The sequence below is a fragment of the Anastrepha obliqua genome, chromosome 1, assembly GCF_027943255.1.
Source record: "Anastrepha obliqua isolate idAnaObli1 chromosome 1, idAnaObli1_1.0, whole genome shotgun sequence".
NCBI lineage: Eukaryota > Metazoa > Arthropoda > Insecta > Diptera > Tephritidae > Anastrepha > Anastrepha obliqua.
In genome coordinates, this window is record NC_072892.1 from 115,230,246 (window position 1) to 115,251,407 (window position 21,162).

A 21,162-nucleotide genomic window follows, 5' to 3' on the forward strand; every position below is an offset into this window, starting at 1 on the left:
TGAGCTTGATGGGGAGCTCTTCCCAGGACACTCTCCCGCCAACCCTACCGTACAGCTTCGAGCTATCCTTACACCTGGTTGCCATGCCCTGTCTCCAAATGTGGCACCCCGTCCATTCCTCCCTTGAGGGAATATGAATGGAAAAGAGAATTATAGATAGACAATGATGTTAGGGTGCATGACATGTCTATACTGCTCCCATATGATTACGTCAAATGCTGAACTGAACCAAATTTCCCTTACTAACATAAATTAAATTTTCTTCAATTTAGTACAGAAAACTCAAATTGTAACCAAACTTCTCTGCCGTTAGTGAAACGTCACTTGTGATAGTAAAAAGGTATTAAATTAAAGTTAGTTGTTTTCGCTTAACTACAAATTCATGCAGGTGCTTCCAATTTGGTCTTCTAAAACCGTTATCTATTGAGTTCGAGAGCACATGAAAAAGTTTACTAATTTTATTACTTCATTTTTTTCTTCTTATTTGAGAACTTCGAATTCTATTTTGAGCGTCATGCTCACAGCTGTCAGCACTTCCGCATACCACAATCCGTTGAAATTGACTGTGGCAGTACAACGACTCCGGAAGCGCACGCTAAAATTTATGCCAAACCTAGCCGTGGTCGCCCGTGTCATATTTCGAGTTGCCAACGAGGCTTATGAAATAAATTATACGTATTAATTGTGTTTCTATTTGGCGATTAAATTTAGAATTCCACATAAATGCCAGCACAATAAACAATTAAAATATTATATTACTCATACGCCCGTCAAACCCAATAAAGTCGGTCATAGAATTTAATGCACTTTGCGATTGCAATGGCTGGTTATTTTAATAATAATAATTAAACTAACATATATGCATGTGAGTGTGAATATATACATGTGCAAGTTTTAAATTCACGGAAAGCCGTTGAGAATCGGATTGAGTAAACCATGTTTGATATATATTTCAGGCCCACAGCCCTAATGTTGCTTCAGTAAAATCGTTCATTGCTATGAGCTTCATAGTACCAGGGGCTAAACAAAGGTGAACTAAATCCTCAGTTTCCTGATCTCTAAATATCTAATGAGAAAAAGAAAATCGCTGCTTGACGGTGCATTTGTAGCTTTTGGGAGAAAAATTCCACTACGTGCAGATGTTATGTTAAGACGTCAAAGTTTGGAGTGAGACTTTTTAACATCGATCTAATTTGCGTCCATTTTCCTATGGAGAAGATGAGTGCCGAGAGGTTCTATTCTCGAAAGAATTGACAAGGACTGCTTCTTTGATCTTGCAGCCAGAAAACTGACTCCACAACAAAAGCTTTGGTAACAGATGGACGATGAGCGACAGTGCCGGGTAATCTGATCGAAACACTTGAAACCAAGTCACCCATTGCAATAAATGGAAACCACTTTTCCAGTAGTTTAAATGTACGTAAGAGTAGAGGATCTATCACCGACTATGATAGCTACCTTATCGCAGCTGTAACGTCTTAAAGCTGCAATCGCTGTAAACAATCAACAGATTTCCTACAATGATCTCGGTCTTACTCTCAAAGAGTACTAATCAATAAAACGGCCAGTGCATAGAAAAAGAAACCGAATTTCGTGTATTACTGGTACCACGAGAATATCATGGCTGCCAAAATTGTCATGCTACGATTAAGAACAAGCCGATCCCTGTGTGAGAACCAAGTGCTTGTTATGCTATGTTAGCTTGTTTGAATGTAAAAATGACTCGAACATATTTTCAAAATCATCAAAAATTGCTCAGCTGGTTCAAGCGCCATTTAAGAAGAAGGAAATCCAAGATGCCTATTAATAATAGCTCTCATTTTATTATATTCACCAATTAAATTTATAATTCTTAACTAACCTTTGATTTATTTAAAATTGTAGTCCGCATTTGATAGAAAAGAGTCACATAACTCTAATTCTTAAACAGCAATTTTATATACCGACGATTTGCACAGAGTTGCGTTTTGCAATAAAAATAGGCAGAGGATTTTCTGCTAAACTAAATTAATTGGTTTATAAAGAATTTATTGACAAATTAAGCGCTTGTAGATTGTATGACAAGGTACTCGAATAGGAAAAAAGTGATTTATAATATTCGGCGATGCAATTGCGAGTAATGACAGTTACAAGCCTACCAGGCAGCTTAGGGTATTTTACAAAGTTGAGTTGAGTTTGAGTTGAGTGTAAAAAGGTAAGTATAAACTTTTAATCGAATTCTATTTTTATTGGGTTGGGGAAAAAGGAATGTCGTATTTGTGGTCGAAATTTGACGCTTTATTTAACGTATTTAGAATTATCCGATTCAAGTGAAATATGTCCCGTTTTGTTCGCAAACTTGTTGCCATTTAGAAGGCAACTTCATTATCGCTCTTTTATAAACCCCCCTCCTTATTTGCAAAAAACTCAGACAACCAGTTTTCGCAAGCCTCTTTTCAAGCCAACTTGGTATCACCAAGGGCGTTTTGCATGGACCGGAAGAGATGATAGTCACTTGGTGAAAGGTCCGGAGTATATGGCATATCGCAGTATAGGACATCCAACCCGTAGCTTGTGGCGTGTCATCAAAGATGTGTGAGGACGAGCGTTGTCCTGGTGGAACACAACACCAATTCTGGCTTTTTCGTTTGGCGTTGTCGTACGTGATCCACTTTTCATCGCCAGTCTCCATCCGCTTCAAAAATGGGTCAAGTTCGTTCCGTTTTAGCAGAGAATCGCAAGCGTTGATTCGGTCCAAGAGATTTTTTTGCGTCAACACGTGTGGCACCCAAACATCCAGCTTTTTTTGGAATTCAATCTTCTGCAACTCGTTCCAAACGGTTTTGTGGTCTACACGTAGTTCCTGACTAATCGAGCGAATGCTCACATGCTGGTATCTTTGGATAATTTCAACGATTTTATCAGTCTCTACGACGATTGGCCTACCAGTACGGGATGCATCTTCGACATCTACTACACCAGAACGAAATCGATCGAACCAACGCTGTGCTGTGCGAATCGTTACAGTGTCAGGCCCATAAACTTCACAAATTTTTGCTGCCGCCTTCGCTGCATTTTTACCTCTAAGGTAGTAAAAACGTAAAATATGACGAATTGCTTGCTTGGTGGACTCCTTATGTATTTTCATGTATTTTTATATTATCGTTCCCTAGGCTTGAAATGTCACACATTTTACCATTCGCATGTATTGGCCCAAAAATGCTCTATGATGTCCTAATTTAAGCGGTATGTATGCATTCCATGTCATACTGGTCCTGGGCATATCAATACAAACCCTTGAGTTCATAAGTACACAATTTTGAAAACGAAATGGTTTTGTACAAATTTTACTTTTCCCCCATTTTTACCTCAAATTCCTGGAGTTAGCAATCCAGTGTTTTTCTAAGGACGCCAAATTGTCAAGAAGGAACGAGAAAACTGCTTACTGATCAAACCTTTTATTACTGAATTGTGGACTGAGGGTGGCTTTTGAATATATGCCCTCGATATGTAGATTTTTTAATAAAATCTCTTAAAAATAACTAAAATCTTTTAAGGTTATTTGTGTAGGGAAAATTAAAATTGTGCAGTAACATTCAGCTAAATCAGATGTATGGATTAAAAACAAAAAACCTTAAAATTTTTGCTTAAGCAAAACTACATTTTTGCAATAATTTTTGCGGCAACTCTATTTGTAGCTTATCAATTTGGCTTACTCACCAAAGAAAACGTTGAACAGGAAGAGCAATTTCTTCTTACGGAAGTCAGAGATCGACATATTTTTTGTTGCTGTTATTACTGCCTTAAACACAGAAAAAGTAAAAGCGAATGCTGAAGCCCCAAAGGAACTGCTTTACGCGCCAAAAGTTTCTGGAATGCTGAAATTAAATTAAATAGAAAGAAGAGAAAGAAGATTGTTAGAGAAAGGTTTTTAAAAAGTTAAAAAAAGTGAAACATATAAAATTAGAGAACAAGACAAAATAAGAGAAATCTTGCAAACTTGTATTCATTAGGCGAAATGAAATTGTGCAACCAATCTGCCCATTTAATGTTGACCTCTAATGGACATAATGAAAGAGCAAATGTGCAGCGTGTACAAATGTGTTTGTATGTACATTCATATTTGAAGTTTTGACGGCCATTGTAGTCCAAACTGTAGTTAGACGGCCACATTAGTGCGCCTGTGCTTATGCAGGCTAGTTAATCGAAGGAGCTGAGTGCTATTCCAGATGCATAATACCACATTTCTATGTATCTATAAATGTAATATTTGTTATGCTCTTGCCTGATTCAAACCTATATTCTACTCTAATTAATGGTATAGCTGTTCTTTAATGGCTTGGAATCCCCAATATTCGGCTTACTAACCCATAAGCCACGCACAAGCATGCTGGGAGGCTATAATGGTGATGAATAAGACAATTTGAAACCAGCTTTTGAAAATATTTTTGTTTGGTTTTTATAATAACTCCAACTCTTTGGCAGTCTATAGCTAATTAAACTATTCTTTTTCTGTTCTTGGAAAGGGGAAACATTTGTATACGTCCTCGGCTTAACTCCATTTCTCAAAGATTTAAGACGTTCACTGCTTTACGAAACTCTTGGAAAATTACCGCTGGAAGCTATGCTGCATACAAATGTACATAACGTATATTCGCAGTGTTGTCTCATTTCTAAACGATTGTTATTTGTTGCATTGAATGTCCGTGAAATTGCAGAAATGTTGTGGCGCGAAGGACTAAACAAACCGTGAGCGCTTTATTGTAAGAATAAAAAAGTAAACAATACCCCCTTGTAGCCAAAGCATTTGCAGCAAGCTATTTTACTTATGTTGCCAATATGTTTTCATGGTGTCGTGCTTTTGTTGCTAACATGAATTCCGCGCGGCATTCATTTGCACAGGCGTGTGCATAGAAGAGGGCGCTTGTCTATGCTTAAATATGTATTTGTGTTTATGCATCTCGACTTCATTAGCATGTTGAAAACTTTGCAAAGACTAATATATTTATATGTATGAATGAATCTGGAAATTTTGTAGACGCTCTAGAGCGCGCTTTTTCTCTTTCACTTTCGCATACCTTCAACTAATGTTTTTCATATAAAGGGATTGTTAAATTTTTGGTCATGCTGTGGTTGAACAGTGTGCTTTATAAAACATGTTACGCTACAAATCGGAATATTAACAATGAGCTTAAAAATCGGAAATTTCAAAACTCGCGATTAAGAAGGTTAATGCAATGAGGATTTTTAACAAATACTGTGTTCTCATATCCATATTAAGAGTTGTACTAAGTTAACGTTTCACGTGAAATAACTGTCAAAATCCATACAAATTGCCTTTCTTTTCTGTTCTACTCAGTTCAGACCGTGAAAACACCGTGCAAAATATCAGTAACATTTTTTCGCACCTATTTAAAACTGAGCGAAAGCTGGCAGTTTGTTTGCGAGTGACGTGCCTGAGTTCGAACACTTCGAATATATTGCATTTTTAAGCGAAACGTTTTCGCAAAGAGTGTAAATCAATCTTGTGTACATTTTTTTGTATGAATGTATGATATATGTGTGTTAGTTAGTTTAAAAACACTTTTTTTGCCAAGCTTTGCCAATTGCTTCTGAGGCGACGCTCAAATGTATGTTGCTGGAGAAATTTCGCGGCTCTGAAGTGAGTACTAGTCTTTAGTTGAAATGAAAACTATTGAGCGTTTTTAACGAGATGCCTTCATATTCTACGGTATATAAAAGGTGGCACAAAATTAATCACCTTATCGAGAGATTTACAATTTTTGCAAGTGGCGTCGTACATCAATCATATTTGAAACTTGTGAGCTACGCAGCTGTAGTATACAAACAGACAAGCAATGGTGGTCAAATTAAAGATTTTTATCACTGAAAATCATATTTTTTTATTTAGTAAAAAAAATTTCAAAAACAAAATTGGATCATTAATTTTGCGCCAACGTGTATATTTATGATAACTAGTCGTACTAGTCGTTTAAAGGTGACACTGTGCTTCAAAACAAGTTCTTTGTCAGTTTTGTGTTTGGTGAAGCCAGCTCTGCATTACATCGTTCCGAAAAGAACATGGAAAGAAAGAAAATTCGAAATATCCTTTGGTACACTACCAAAGATGAAAAGTTGGAGCAGACAGCCAAAAAATGCGTGCAATGTATCGAATGCCAGAGAGAAGGCAAAGCGATGATTCCAACGATTTCTTTCTGGTGATATGATCTTCGAAGATGAGGCAGGTTCTGGTAAGCCAATCATAGGAAATGTCGATGAAACCATAGAAATTGGGATGACCGAAACTGTCAAGTTGTATATGTTAGCTAATCCGTATTATGTTAATTTGATCGTCGAAAGAAAGCAAAAAAGGGCTAGATATTGTGTGCACCCTTGCTGATGTTTTTACAAGAATATTCCGTAGAATACAAAGTTTGGGAAAGTGGAGCACTGCAGTCACTGGAATATATACTTATTTTGTTTATTTCTATGCACTATTACATATTATATTGTACATTGCACATAGGAACACGAATTAGTATTTGCCTACAGCTATTTGATTCAGGCCCCAAAAAGAAGAAAATCATAAACACAGAAATTTTTAAAACACCGTTTGAAGATATTATATTTGATAAACATTTGGCATGTCTAAGAGAAGTAAGAGCTAAAAGGCAATTAAGATCCTTACGTTGAACTACAAAACTCATCAAAAGACTTAAAACTCAAAATATTTTGAGTGAGAGGGAATATACAAGTAGTATAATTATATTTAGATATAAATGAAAAATTTCAGCACAAATTCACAGCTGAAATGTACAGCAAAAATTAAATTGTTATTTTGCTTACTAGAAGAGGTATACAGCATGAGAAGTAAACATTTCCAACACGCGACTTTGAAAAATGATTGCCAAAATAAAATTCCAAATGACAATTTAACGAGACACGCATCTACTCTTCTACGATGGCCGAATATATAAACTTACACATTTCAAGTTAGTCCAAAATTGGTCGCGTTGCAACAAGCAAGCATGAATTTTCTTCAAGAATGTTGCAAATATGCATAATTTATATGACGAAATGCACCAAATATGTGTTTTTATCATAAATTGATCGCATAAATTCAATTTCGCTTTTCAACCTATCAAGCGTAGCCTCGTGCCTACATCCAGTGTCGCCACGGCCAGCAGTGCACTTGAATTATAGTAGTTACTTATTTCCTTGCAATTGCCAGTTTATTGTGGCATAAGAGGGAAGCAAGCAGTCGTCGGCATGCAGCACATTCATGTTTATTCATCTTTTATGGTGATTTTGCCGTGCTGCCTCTGACTGGCGCATCCGCTTTGTGCGCTTTGCGCTGCCCGCGTCTTTTTCTTTTACTACGCTTATGCAAAAATACATATTCGTAAAAATACTTACATGCGTATGCACACAAGCACTTGAATACTTCTATAGTAGTCTTCTATTACCGCCGCACTGTGGGACAAGTTGCCTTTTATGATTACCTCAATATAACGAATAATTATGGATGCAAAATTTAGTTCATTTTTTCAGCAATTTGATATTAAAAACATTAGAAGTTATTTGCAGAGATCTGTTAGCCTGCTAAGTTTGAATGTCCCAAGAAAACTCATCTACGCTAAAATTTTCAGGTTTCTCAAATTTTAGAAAATATCTCAGACTACAACTAAATATAATTCACACCCATCGCTTATATGTTTTTGAGACATCCAAGCTTAACACACTAATACATAGAAATTTTACCTATTTTAATTTAATTCTTTATCACAATCCACTTTTGCAAAAAAGTATTTCTTTCTTTTTAACCGATCCATATATGTTCCAATTATGTACTTAATTGGATAATAAATAAAATGTTTAAAAATATCTTGCAATCATCGTCAACGGACGACTCAAAAACCAAACAAAAAAATAAATTCTGCACTGCTCCTCACGTATAAGTTTGGAGAAAAAATTATATAATTCTGCTGAGAAACGTAGGAGAAAATAGTTTCCAAATGCATGAAGTTAGTTTAATTCGATATACCTACAAGGTTGCGAAAAATTAATCACACTAAGGAAGATTTAAAATTTTTGAAATGGAATTTATAATTTTTTCAATCATATATGAAATTTTGAACTAGACAGCTGGAGTATACAAACAAGCAATGAAGTGTGTAAAGCTCAAAATAAAATGGTACATCACCTCTTTTTGTTTTTCTTTTGGATGTAAAATGTTGTACCACCTTTGATTACACCATTTATAGTACATAATTAAGTTAGATTAGATTGAGAAATCAGCAGTCATCCTACAGAGACGCTTTTGAGCCACTGCTGCTACTCAAATTTGCGTACAAGCTGAAGTCTAGCAATTGATTCGAATCGGAAAAAGTTATTCGCTCAAGCCATGCTGCTCAAAATACTGTTACCTACCTTTTTCGGTAAAGTTACATCAATTTCATTTTTTTTTCACTTTATGGGGCTCAATCCAGGTATATCCGAACATTCGACCGTAGCCGAAAAAATTTCTCACTAAAAAACTTCTTTGAATTCATTTTTTTAATTTACCCTATGCGGTACGGAAGGACTAAAAAATCGTTCCATACAAATTGATCTGCCCTAACGCTAGTGCAAGTGTGCGCAATGTGTCTATCCCAAATGAGGTTTCTCTTCATGTTTCTCATCATCAGTGACCCCCTATAAAATAATCTGTATACAATTTTTGGTGGAATATGTTAACCTTCTAATAGCCTTTTCTAACGATCTTTCATTATACAAAACTAATCCCCTTATTTTGTTTTTGAATAACTTATTTACTTAAAAAAGAAAAATTTTGAATGACGGAAATCTTAATTTGACCTTTATACCTACGCTCCATTGTTCTCCTGTTTGTGCACTGCAGCTGTCTAGATCACAAGTGATATGATTGACATACGATGCCATTTGTAAAAATTATAATTCTTGCGATGGGATGATTAATTTTGCGCCACCTTGCTTTGCAAACAGGTAAAAAAATACCCATTTAAGTAGGAGTTAGAGGGTTAAAACGAATAATTTTCTCATTCAATTCTACTTTATAAGTTTGAGAACAAAAATTGTATTTCTTGTATAAAGATTATTTCGATAGACTTATTGCACTTTCAAATGTCAAAATGTTACATTTTTAGCACTTCTGGGGAAAAATACGAAGACATCCTCTTTCATCATTATTAGTGTTTGTTCTTCTTGGGTAACATTTTTGACTAATTTTTGGACTGGGTAATTTATAATATAATGAACCATTACAAGTGTAAGTAGAAGTTGGTTTTGTGTATGTAATGCAAGCTGGGACTTTCAATGCAAAATGTTAATGCATCTCACAACTAATTCACCTTCGATATCATTGCTACGTTTAATTTAGTCTTTAAATAGCTGAAGTAGTGGTAGATGTGTAACTCATAGGAAAATGGTGGGCTGACAGTGGAATACTATCCAGTTGCGTGTTACCCACTGTCAAGCAATGTCGCATTTTCGGCGACACTAATTTAGGTAGAGTTCAATTCCAAGAAGATAAAGCTACTTGTCACAAATCAGCGACAAGGATGAGTTGGTCTAAAGACAATAGTATTGTTTTGTTAAATTGGCCAGCACAGTCTCCAATTCTAATCCCCATAAGCACATGTGGACTATTTGAAAACGTAAGATAAAGGAACAGAAAGCTTGGACAAAGAGGAGACCGCAGAACATGTGGCTGACGCCCAATAACCTAGTTCCACAAATGCTTGAGTCGAATGAAAAATGGAAAGCGGTGCAAGTTTTTGCAACATTGATTGGAGGCGAAGGAATGATGCGAGACGATCGCGGCAGCAACCACAACTGTCGCATTGATAAAATGCAGCAAGACGAGCAGCAGACGAACATAACTGTCGATTGAGCTTATTGCTCACGACGGCCTCCAGACGTAATTACCAAAACGGTATCCCTGTAGGATAAACCGTCGGACTTGAGGCGCTTTTAGTGGCGTTAAAGTCCCACACTGACTAAGGCTTTCGATTGCTTTCACACCTCGTTAAAAAAAAGATAAAGGAACACAGCATATCATCCCAATCAGCTTTGAAAAATGCTTTAATTCACGCGCGGAGTGCGATAAGTACAGCCGCATGTGCAAAGAGTGTACGCAGCGTGCACCAGAGGATTGCTGCTGCTATCAAAGTTAAGGGTGGACGTACTAAATATTAATGACTTCATCACTAATTCTTTTTATTTGTACTGATTTATTAATAAAAGATCATTGCTTCACCTCTGTAATTAATGTGTTGCCTAGTGTGTTGAATGATGTATAGCGATCCGCGTATACTAAAACTTTTTGACACCCTTTGATAGTAAATATGGCGTAATTACATTTCAGCACTTCAGCGATTAGTCAAATGAATGCAATTTTTATGACACGCCATCTCTATAATATCGGTTTAAAATTTTAAAGTATTTAAACATTTCTTCATATTTGTCAGCTTACTTTCCGAATTATGACTACCGTAGGGCGCTACCATTTTGCTTTAGAAAATAATACCAATTACATAGTGCATATGTATATGTAAGTTTCTATATGAAATTCTCACTTTATGCTTCACTTTGTGCTTTGCAAGCTTCTGTGTTCTCTCTAGACTTTAATTTGCTTTTGATTTTTAGTCAGCGGTGCATATATATATATACATATATATATATATATATATGTGTGTGTATTTATATACATACACATATGCACATAACACTGCACATGTATATATATACGAGTATATAAGTATAGGAGTAGGTGAAAGCGTATGCAAAAGTAATGTTGAGTAAAAAATTGTGTTTTTTTGTTTTTGTATGTATAGGACGAGAGCTCCCGCCAGATTCTGTTAGTTTTGTTTGCTGCTTTTTGCTTCCAAAAGCGTTCTTTGTTAAATGTTGCAGCTCAAATTGTCTACCAAATCTTCTCAGACTATTTCTTCTGTTCGTAGCAGTTTTTTAACAAATGCGGGCAATCTTGTCGCGGAAATTGCACTTAATATGTAATCAACAAGGTGCCGTGCAAGGAGGTCAAATATGGTCTCTGATCTAGAATAATACACAAAAACAAGGGATTTTAGAAAGAAGTGCAGATATTAAACAAAATTAAAAAAAAAAATCTTTGTATAGAGGTGTGGCCAAGGTGAATCTATTAAAACTGATATCGGTAAATCAGCTGATTTATTTTTTTTCTTTCGTCGTGTGCATGTGGCTGTCAGCCCAGAGTGAAACAAGGCGAATTCATTTTTTGTTTTCTGCTTTGCCTATCCTTTTCTTTGACAATCAAACGTACAAAATATTGTTATTGGCCTAGTGACACAATCTTTAATCAATGTGTCTTGATGAGTTTTAAGAATTATTTTCTAGCAAAAATTTATCTATTCATGAAAACTAGTTATCATCAGCTTGAAAATATTTTTAAATTTTGTTATATGCGGTCCATGGCCGTTGTTAAAGAGAAACTGTAAAATTTCTTCCTTAAAAAGAGCAAAGCAGATGGAGCTCACTCTTATCGTGTGCTATCTCAAAAACACTTTGGCCTCAAAACGAAGAGAAGCAGGACGCTCAAAGTGTCAAGGATCCCCCGCCATTTAATTTCCATGCGCAAAGCGGTGGTCACCGGTCACTGGGTGATCGGAACTCATGTGGAGAAGCTTGGACTTCCGTACAACACCCATTGTAGAGGTTGTGGGGATCCGGCAGAAAAAGAGACTGTTGCACATATTCTTTGCAAATACCCGGGTCTAGCGGCTAGGCGGTTCTTGAGATTCCTTAGAGTGCCCTTTGGGGATGACTTGAAGAAATTCTCCAGCCGCGATCCCGTTTCTCTCCTCTACTACATCAACAGCACTAGATGGTAGAGGTCTGCATTATGGTATCAAAACGGCACTCTAGCGCTACTTGTAGTGTACTCGTGGTACTCTTGCCATCTAACCTACCTACCTACCGCACATTAGGGCGGTTTAAGTTTTTCTCTACTTTATTTCGGCAACTGAAGTATTCGACTGGTACTTCTGAATAAAATAAATAATAATGGAGGCATTGCTCTTACATTGAATTCGAGCATCCTTATTTTTAATTTTAGTTATTAATCTCAATCCAAAAAAAATGTAAAAACAAAACGAAAAACGGATTGGGGATTAATATTGTAACTAAACCTTGCAGTAGGTTTTTGTTATCAAATACGTTTTGTTTTTTTAATAGTATGAGTAAAATACATGTTTTTATTTTTACTCAAATGTTAGAAAAATCATGTTTCTTCCTTTAAAAATAGTCCAACTGAGTAACTTTACTCATTAGGGAAGCGGTTCGCGTAAAATAAATCTTCTAAATTTAATTTCTGGTACCCAAAGCTACAAATTTAAATACATTTTCTTCCAAAAAAATTATTTGATATTAATAAAAACACAAAAAAATAAAAATAAAATGTGGTGGCACGAAATCCATTTTTGAATTATGCTTTCCTGTACTGTTTTGATCAGAACAGTCAGTACAATTATAGTCGGTTATATATTTTAAGAACAAATTGATCCGTCCTAATGCACATGTTTAGTTAAAAGTTATTTAAACCACATATTGTGTTTTGTAAACCTTAACTCAATGCCCGAAGTTATTGTATATTGTTCACATGAACTCAGGGTTTTTGCGTCAAAGAGCAGCCTGGGGCCCGTTTTGGGTAACAATAAATTGCAATATTTCTCGTACCTGAAAATGCCCATGAAGACCTTTTGATGGTAAAAGTACATATTTGCATTTTAAGCAGTTTTTTTTGGCTAAATATTCCACCCCGACTGGAAACTCTTAACTGGTAAATGCTTAAAATCCCCATTTTGAAAGCTCAAAATTTACCTTTTTATTTATTACCCAGAATGTCAGTAAAACTTGGTTTCATCAACTCCTCAGCTGACTGCCTAACAGTGTTATGAGTGATCAAGGTCTATCTTTGTGTTCTATTAAAAGTATTGAGCCTCATTTACCTTACAGTTCATTAACCAAAATTCTTTGTTTATATGTATATAAGTGTATATAAGTACAATTAGCACTTACACCCGTTTCGGGTGACTGAGCAAGTGTTCCCCAGAAAATGGCTGATTTGTCATCGCGATAATTCAAACACTCAAATATCGGCTTAAATAAGTGCATTCTCAGCCTTAAAAATCTTGGATTGATCGGCTCTTCGGTAGTCTAATTTGGCAATCAATATTTATCCTTCTTCACGTAGATCAAAAATAAAATAGCTTTCAATGTCTGAAGAACTGGCCGATGCGTAAAATCACATCCGTTGAATTAAACTGAATCGGAAGACAAGAAGTGCTTCGAAAATTGGTTTGAAGACCTACAAAAGTGTATTAATATTCATGGAAAATACTTTGAGAACCAATAAAGTTATTTGAGTCTATATTAGAAAATAGCTTGACTTGTCTACCTTGGATTTTATGTAACAATCCTCGTACAATATAGTTTCAGTAATATCTGCAAGGTGGCACAAAATTAATCATTCTATTTTTTTTAATAACTTTTTATAAATGAAATAAATAATTTTGAATGATGGAAATCTTCAGTTTGACTTTTACGCGCTCCGTTGCTTTTCTGTTTATATACTGCAGCTGTCTATTTCACAAGTGTCAAATTTAATTTGACATACGACGCCATTTGCAATATTATACATCTTCCGATTGGGTGAATAATTTTGCGCAACCTTGTATAATATTATGATAACGTTTGTGACTAGGAAACCAAATGTGACCTAAAATTTATTTCATTAAAGCTTAAGCATTTGAAAATTTAATCTAATAATTTGGGTTGGTAGAATCCGAATTTTTGAAGTAAAACTTCTTAGGCGTCGATGGACGAGCGAGAATGGAGAGTAAAATTTCAAGGCCGTGCAACGTTTTGGGCACTTTCGTTCTGCGAGAGAGGAAAAAGATATAACGTAGAGGAAAAGGGCAGAGAGAGCTATACCTTATATATATCTAAGACACACTTTAGGCTATTTTTCCTGTTTTTTCCTTGCGGTTGCTAATTTCTAGTGAGAAATAACACTGCCTACTTTTTGGTGGTTGTTTGTTGGTACAAACTTGTAGGAAATATATTTTTGGTGCCTACTTTCTGGCGTAATATTTCTTTGGTGTCTACTGTTTGGGGCGTTTTCTGGTCCCAATTTTTTTGGCGCTTATTTCCGTTTACTGGCTAGTGCTTGGACGTACTATAAAATGCTATCCATTACGACGGCGGATTTATTGGTATTGTCTTGCGGTAATTTGTGCCGTTGCTGCGGTCCTGGAATCGCTGCGCTTGTGCGGGTGATAAACGCTCAGAGTAGTGCGCGTTGTTGCCACGGTTTGTGTCCGGCGTTTACCTACACCGGTTGACCCTTCTCCGTTTTTTGTAAATTTTGTCTATTTGTATTCTCTGCAAATGTTTTGAATTTATTTTATTATTCTTTCTCTCTCTCTCTCTCTCTCTCTCATTCTCTCTAGGGTCCCTCCCTTTTTTTTAATTTTTATTTAACAGTTCATTTTTTACTTTCCACGAAAGCACAAGAAATTCACACAAAAAAATTATAAATCCTAACAGCATAAATTCCAGCGCAGCAGTTAGCATTAAATACCAAACACACTTCGGTGTCATTAAAGTATTTTTCTGATCGCTTTATACACTCATAAAAAAAATTCTTTTATTAATTTTTATATCTACGCAATACTCGTAAACAAATAAAAAGTCAACTAAAAAAACTCGCAATATCGAATGTCCACAGGAGCCTTTAATTTCGTTGAATTTCAGCTTGGGGTAGGTGGTCAACGCATTTAATGGGCAAAAAATAAAATTTTATTTTTGTTTTAAAATTTTCCACGTTCTTTATATAATTTGAGTAAATTCCAGCATGAGGATACAAAATTTAAATTCATATAAACCAATATACTTTTTTGTTTCGCCACACAACTTGCAGCTTTGGCAACGATTACTGGAACTCATAATCTCACTGTAATACACACATACATACGTACATATCTACCAATTAATATTTGCGGGTATTTACATAAAAATGGCGAATGTCACATATTACAATAATTTACTGATTATCTACTTAATTAAATTTATAATTACAGGTGAACTGCGAAATCATGCAACAACAAATTATTCTCTCGTTCGTGTATGAAATGACAACCTTTGCTTTTGTCCTTACAATGTTGGGTACATACAATGAGAGCAATTAATTCCACCCGAAAATTTGTTGGCATATCTTAAAAAAAAAACAAAAACGCACACAAGCCCATCAAATAGCCAAATATACAAATTTCGGACGCGTTTCTATTAAATTCTGTATATGAGTGCATAGAAAAGGTTTTTCTGGTATCCTTAAAAATAATATTTTATCGCTTCCTTTACCACAGAGCCCACTTTTAAATACGAAAGAGGTGTGAAAAATAAATTGCCCATAAATGATATAAATATTTTACAGCTATTAATTGCTGTGGTCAATTTCTTTCATCATTACTTGCCATTTTAGATAATTACTATGCACGTTGGGATCAATTTAACAGTTTAATATTTGACTTTTTTCAAAAATTATTAGCAAAGTATGCCATAAATGAGTTCATTATGCGGAATACGGCCATTAATTTGTTGTATAAATGCAAATAATATTACAGGCATTGAATGCACCACAGAGTAGGGTATGTCGATAAGTCAATAATTCTTTGTTTGTTTTGGTTTTTGTTCTTTTATTTCACATAATTAGTTCTAAAACCCTTTATTTCTCGTTTAGTATTATTTAATTTAATCGCTATTCATGAACGAGTGCAAAATGGTGAGTGGTGAAGGGTGGCCTAGCAATCAGAGAGCCCAAATATCACTACAATCTCTTACTTTATTTATTGTACTTGAAAACTTTTCTATTGAAGACTTTTTATCGCACTTCCTTGAGTAAAAAGCTCAAGCCCATATCAGAAGTAGTATGTTTTACACCACCTAAGTGAGTGCGAGAGACAGAAAATATACAGAAAATCTGTTCCGACGTTTCATCGTTACAATCGCTTTTGCCTATATTGGCCCTGTAATACCAATTGAGAGTTCATAGGTCCATTCTTCCTAAATGAAAATAGTTCATTTTACACCTCCTTTGTTCTCTCTTTGTACTGGAAATTATGTGAAGTATCTGTTAAACCATTTAACATTATAATTGTTTATGAGCCCTTTTAAGTTTGTGTTAGGTAAGCCCACAGAAAAATTCCGAATCATAAAATAGTGACATAATACCTAATCATGTGAACTAAGCGGTCAGCCTGTTAATTGGCAACATTGATTTTAAATGCTAGTACCAAGTCAAGTGAGACCATATTTTCAGTCTTCAGGGAATCTAGGACAGTGTGAAAATCGTCCATAAGGTTTTAATGCATTATTACGCAGATACGGTATAGCTGATTGGCTGTCCGATATTAGGTATGTAGATGGACTTCAAAATTACTAATTTTCAAACTTGTTGGATAGCTGTTTACTAGTATCGATTTAGGTTAGGTCATATTTGATTTGACATAAACCAGCTTCAGTTCTCCCATCCTCAAACTTCCGATCTATTTGCATACCAGAGCTCCGAACTATATTTTTTTTATGGAGATATCCTGCTTTCTATCTCGATCAGCAATAAATTGCACAATTGATCAAGAATTGTGGTTTTATTGCATCACGTGGTCTTTGAAGAACTTTTCGAGTTCTCAACAAGACTAACACCAATTTCAGACACGATTTCTAATTGCGCAATTAAGAATATTCTTTTATGAAAATATAGTTCATTCTCCTACAAAAACCATATAAATCTAAGCTTCAAGCTTAGTGCAAAATTCAAAGAATTTTCTTCGCTTTGCACTCAGATCGCTTATTTCGGTTGATACGATTCCATCGAATGATGTGCAAGATGAGTCTTAATAATTTGATGTGTCTTAGAAATAAAAAATAATTTGAAATCGCTCAGCCCAACCCAGCTCTATCTTAAGTTTAATAAGGGAACTGGGCTTGGATGAATTAGAAGGCACAAAAGACCATGAGGTCGAAGGGAACGCCTCAAATTTTATTCATTCATTCTCTCAAATTTGAAGTCTTTACAAAATAAAGGGAGTATTCTTTTACTCTGATTTATCTTTTATATTAACAAAGACTTTTTAGAATAATAACAGTATAATAAAGTGCAAGTTTCAAGTGTTGCGTTGATTTTTAACAAAATAATAACATTTAAAAAGTGTGGAGCGGGCGTTAAATGGAGAAAGGCACAAAATCGGGAGAAAAAAATAAAAATTATAATAATTCAGAAATCAACGCGAGAAATCAAGATGAGCTTAATCCAAGAAAAGTTGTTCGAGGAAGAAGCAGCTCAGAGCATCTCAAAGATCTCGTCATGTCAACTTAAAACACTCTTTCTTCAAAGTGGATGTTGTTGGAATCAAATTACTCTAGCTAACCTTAATTTTATGTTATTCTTAAGAATATTTATTGCATTACTATTTGAAAAGAAAACTGTTTTTTACCCCTTTGATGTTTCAAAAGAAAAATTGACTTTTTGTCACTTTGTTATTTTCCATTCGCGGTAGATGTTATACAAATTACTTACTGTCGATTTTCGATTCCAAGGAGCAAATAAAAAACATATTTCCTGCAATTTTTTACGTTACAGATTTATATTCAAACGCACATTAGTCTAACAACCAAATTGCCATGCAGAGTCATGCTTGATAACAGTCATTTTGTATAGTCTCTGCCAAATACGGCAACACGCCACTTTACTCCAATGAAATGTATAAGTAATGAGTAATGAATAATCAAACGTATACGATATTATGTACAGAATACAGATCAATAATTTGTTTTACTTTATACCTGTACATACATATTGCTGCGAGCCACTAAAACTCTACGCATCGTTCGCAAAATATATACCGTCAGCATCAAAATAAAGTGTACGCCACTTTTTTACACAATTATACTTTTATTTTGTAATTTCAATTAATTTTGTAGTAATTTATAGTTCATACTACATTAAGAATCATACAGGTTGGGCCAAATAATGTTAAGCACAAATAACTTTTTTATTTTTTGACATATTTCTTTTTCTCTTTTTGTAGGTTATAATTGAATTGTTGGAAATTTATTATGGAACCCTACAATACAACACAACGCGTTAAAATTATCGAGTTTTTCTATTCTTGTCAACGATGAATTATTTTAACGCAGCGTAAATATCGGCATATGTCGGATAAAGCGCATTTCCATTTAATGGTTATGTCAACAAACAAAACTGTAGATTGTGGGGCTCTAAAAATGCAAGGGCAACACACCAACATCAGTTGCACCCATCTAAATGTACTGTTTGGTGCGGTGTTATGAACACTAGAGTTATCGGTCCATATTTCTTCGAAAATGAGGATGAAATGCCGGAACCTTCTTACAGAACATTGATTGAAAACATTTTGCCGCCAATGGCGGAGCAGTATCCTAATTTGTGGTTTAAACAAGATGGAGCAACTGCGCATACTGCTAGGCAAACTATGGACCTGCTGCGTGAAATTTTTGGCGAGCCCTTGGCCACCTCGTTCGTTTGACTGCGCCCGACTTCTTTTTATGGGAATATTTAAAAGACAAAGTGTATCTTAATAAACCAGAGATTATTAGACAGTTGCAGCAAAATATTCAAGACGAATTACTGAGCCTTCAACCAGAAACATATGGTGGTGTAATGGAAAACGCGTTGAAAAGCGCCAATCTTTGTATCGAGAAAAATGGTGGACATTTGTCTGATGTATATTAATATTTCATACATAATTTCCATAAAATATATTCAATGTATAAAACAATTAACCAAAATAAATGTTTATTGCAAAAGTTATTTGTGTTTAACATTAGTAGGTCTTATTTGGCCCACCCTGTATAAAGTTTCGAGCTTTGTATAAAATTTGAAAAATTCTGTAAATTTTCATCAAAATTTCAAACTTTATACTACGAATTAAAACATGTAAGCAATTTAATAGACCATTGAAATTTATTATAATAAAGTGAAAGTGTCGAGTGGTTCAAAAATCGCGTTGATTTTTTTAAATTTTTTTGCTGACGTTGTTGGGCGTTTTCTGCCATATTAAATATGTGGAGTAGGCGTTAAATAGAGAAAATGCATAAGACTGCATCCGAAAGTTCTCAAAAATCAGTGTTACTTTTGATCTACTTGAAACTTGCACTTTATTATACCAAAACTCAATGATCTATGAAACTTTATACCAGAAATTTTTCTAGGAAGTCTGAGTAAAGAGTTTGTAATTTTATTTAAAGTTTGTCAGATTTTATATATTACAAAACTACATTTTTATAAAAAAATGAATAAAATTTCGCAGTAAATAAATAAATAGTGAAAACTTATCAACACATGGTGTGCACTTTATTTTGACGCTGACTGTACATATGTTTGACGAAAAATGCTGCCAACTCTTAGAGGTTCTTCTTTATTGCAACTTTCTACAAAAATAAGAAATTGTAGAGAAATAAAAGCAAATGCAACGCTGCTATGCTTCTCAAATAAATAAATCAAAAACAAACGTCGAGCAAGCTATTGAGTCAGTCAGCCAGCTGGCGAGCGAGCGAATCCACATGCGACAAGCTGAGAAACGCGCTCACATACTCGATTAGCCTTCACTCCTTTTTATTACAAGAAAGGACGCTACTAAGTGGATTTATTGTAAGCTTTTAACACTCGCCAAACATCTTCGAAAACTGCAACCAGAAAAATTTACGAGTGCAACGGCGTGTGTTGCAGTCACTGCTGTTGCAGTAACAAATTCAATAGCAAATAATCAACGCTGGCAATTGCTTGCAAGAATGTAGGTATAGTATGCACTTGTGTACTGCCTTCTGAATTGCGTGGCAATTTGTTTGCGTTCAAATTGAGTGGATTGTGCATTTGTCACCGTAGCACTAAAAATTCCACCAATAGCAGCGATCTTCTTGACTTTTCTCAATGGTCATGCAACGTTGCCGAATGTCAAGTGTTAGCTGTTTTTATAGACGGCACCTTGCTGCAGCACATGCTACTACTAAGCTATTGCATCCTTAAGTAGAATATTTCCCAAATAGGAGTGTGACCATTGCAGATAAACATACGCATGTGTATGTATGTAAATAATATACATACAAACATATGTGCACCCAGTCGGACAGAAGAGCACTTAAAAGTTGTGACACATTATGAGATTCTGTTGGAGTGTCTAATAAAAAAGTTGAATGTCAATGAACAGATCCACGCGAAAGTGAAGGCGAATACTTCAAATGCAAATTTTAATGCTGTCATTGTTTTAGTTTTAAATTTGAGGGGTCACAGTGATCCAGTAGCTGCGAAAGTGAACATATTTTGGGAATTTTTTTTTCAGGAGAAATTAAAACAATTCAAGTTTCTGAAAAATTCCATTTTTTTGTACAAGTCATAAACTGAATAAATAAGTTTTCCTTTTAAAAACTCAGTACGCGAAAAAAACTATATCATCTTAACATTTTAGCAAGTTTTGACTATTTACATATTAATTTTTAATTAATTATTATTTTTTTATAAACCACAGTTCATTCTATAACAAAGGCCATATTAATACCTATCACAAAATGTATACAAGAATTTTTTTTAAATTCTATAAATTCTGTCAAAATTTGACACATTTTCAAACTTTTTCATGTTGGTTAGACATTTTTACAATCAATTAAATTTGTGAATAATAAAATGCGTATTTGAAGTGGTTAAAATTCTCGTTGATATTAGATAATTTGTTTTGTCCTGTTGGTGCTGCATTTTCTACATGGAGAAAATCCGCAACAACGCCAAGGAGAGCAATTAGAAGAAATCAACCTGACCTTTCAGCAACTTAATTAGACTAAAATGTAACAAATTACAAAACTGCTTACCAACATATTTTCTAGAAATACTAACTAAAATCCATGATTCATTCTAATCTTTGTATAAAGTTTAAAAATTTTATTTATGTGAGTTTTGTTAGACAACAATTAACACTTCAAAAAGAAAAATTGTCCAAACTGGTCAAAATTTTGACCTAATTTTGCTAATGTTTTTATAAAATATATTATATATGAGAAATAATCGAATAAACAAATATGATAAAATAATAATTTAAT

The 21,162-nt window shown here is 34.7% G+C and overlaps 1 protein-coding gene across 2 annotated transcripts in view; it reads right to left on the reverse strand.

The window, feature by feature from the left end:
- The window catches only part of LOC129235746 (calexcitin-1), a 63,381-nt gene that overhangs the window by 26,787 nt on the left and 15,432 nt on the right, over positions 1–21,162 (reverse strand). Inside the window, exon 1 of one of the 2 annotated variants that reach the window (XM_054869759.1) lies at positions 3,700–3,831. In XM_054869759.1, the coding sequence (XP_054725734.1) occupies positions 3,700–3,757 (58 nt within the window). In that variant the 5' untranslated portion in view covers positions 3,758–3,831. Of the gene's footprint in view, positions 1–3,699; positions 3,858–21,162 lie in introns of those variants that run through there. The other variant, XM_054869758.1, reaches the window with a different exon arrangement.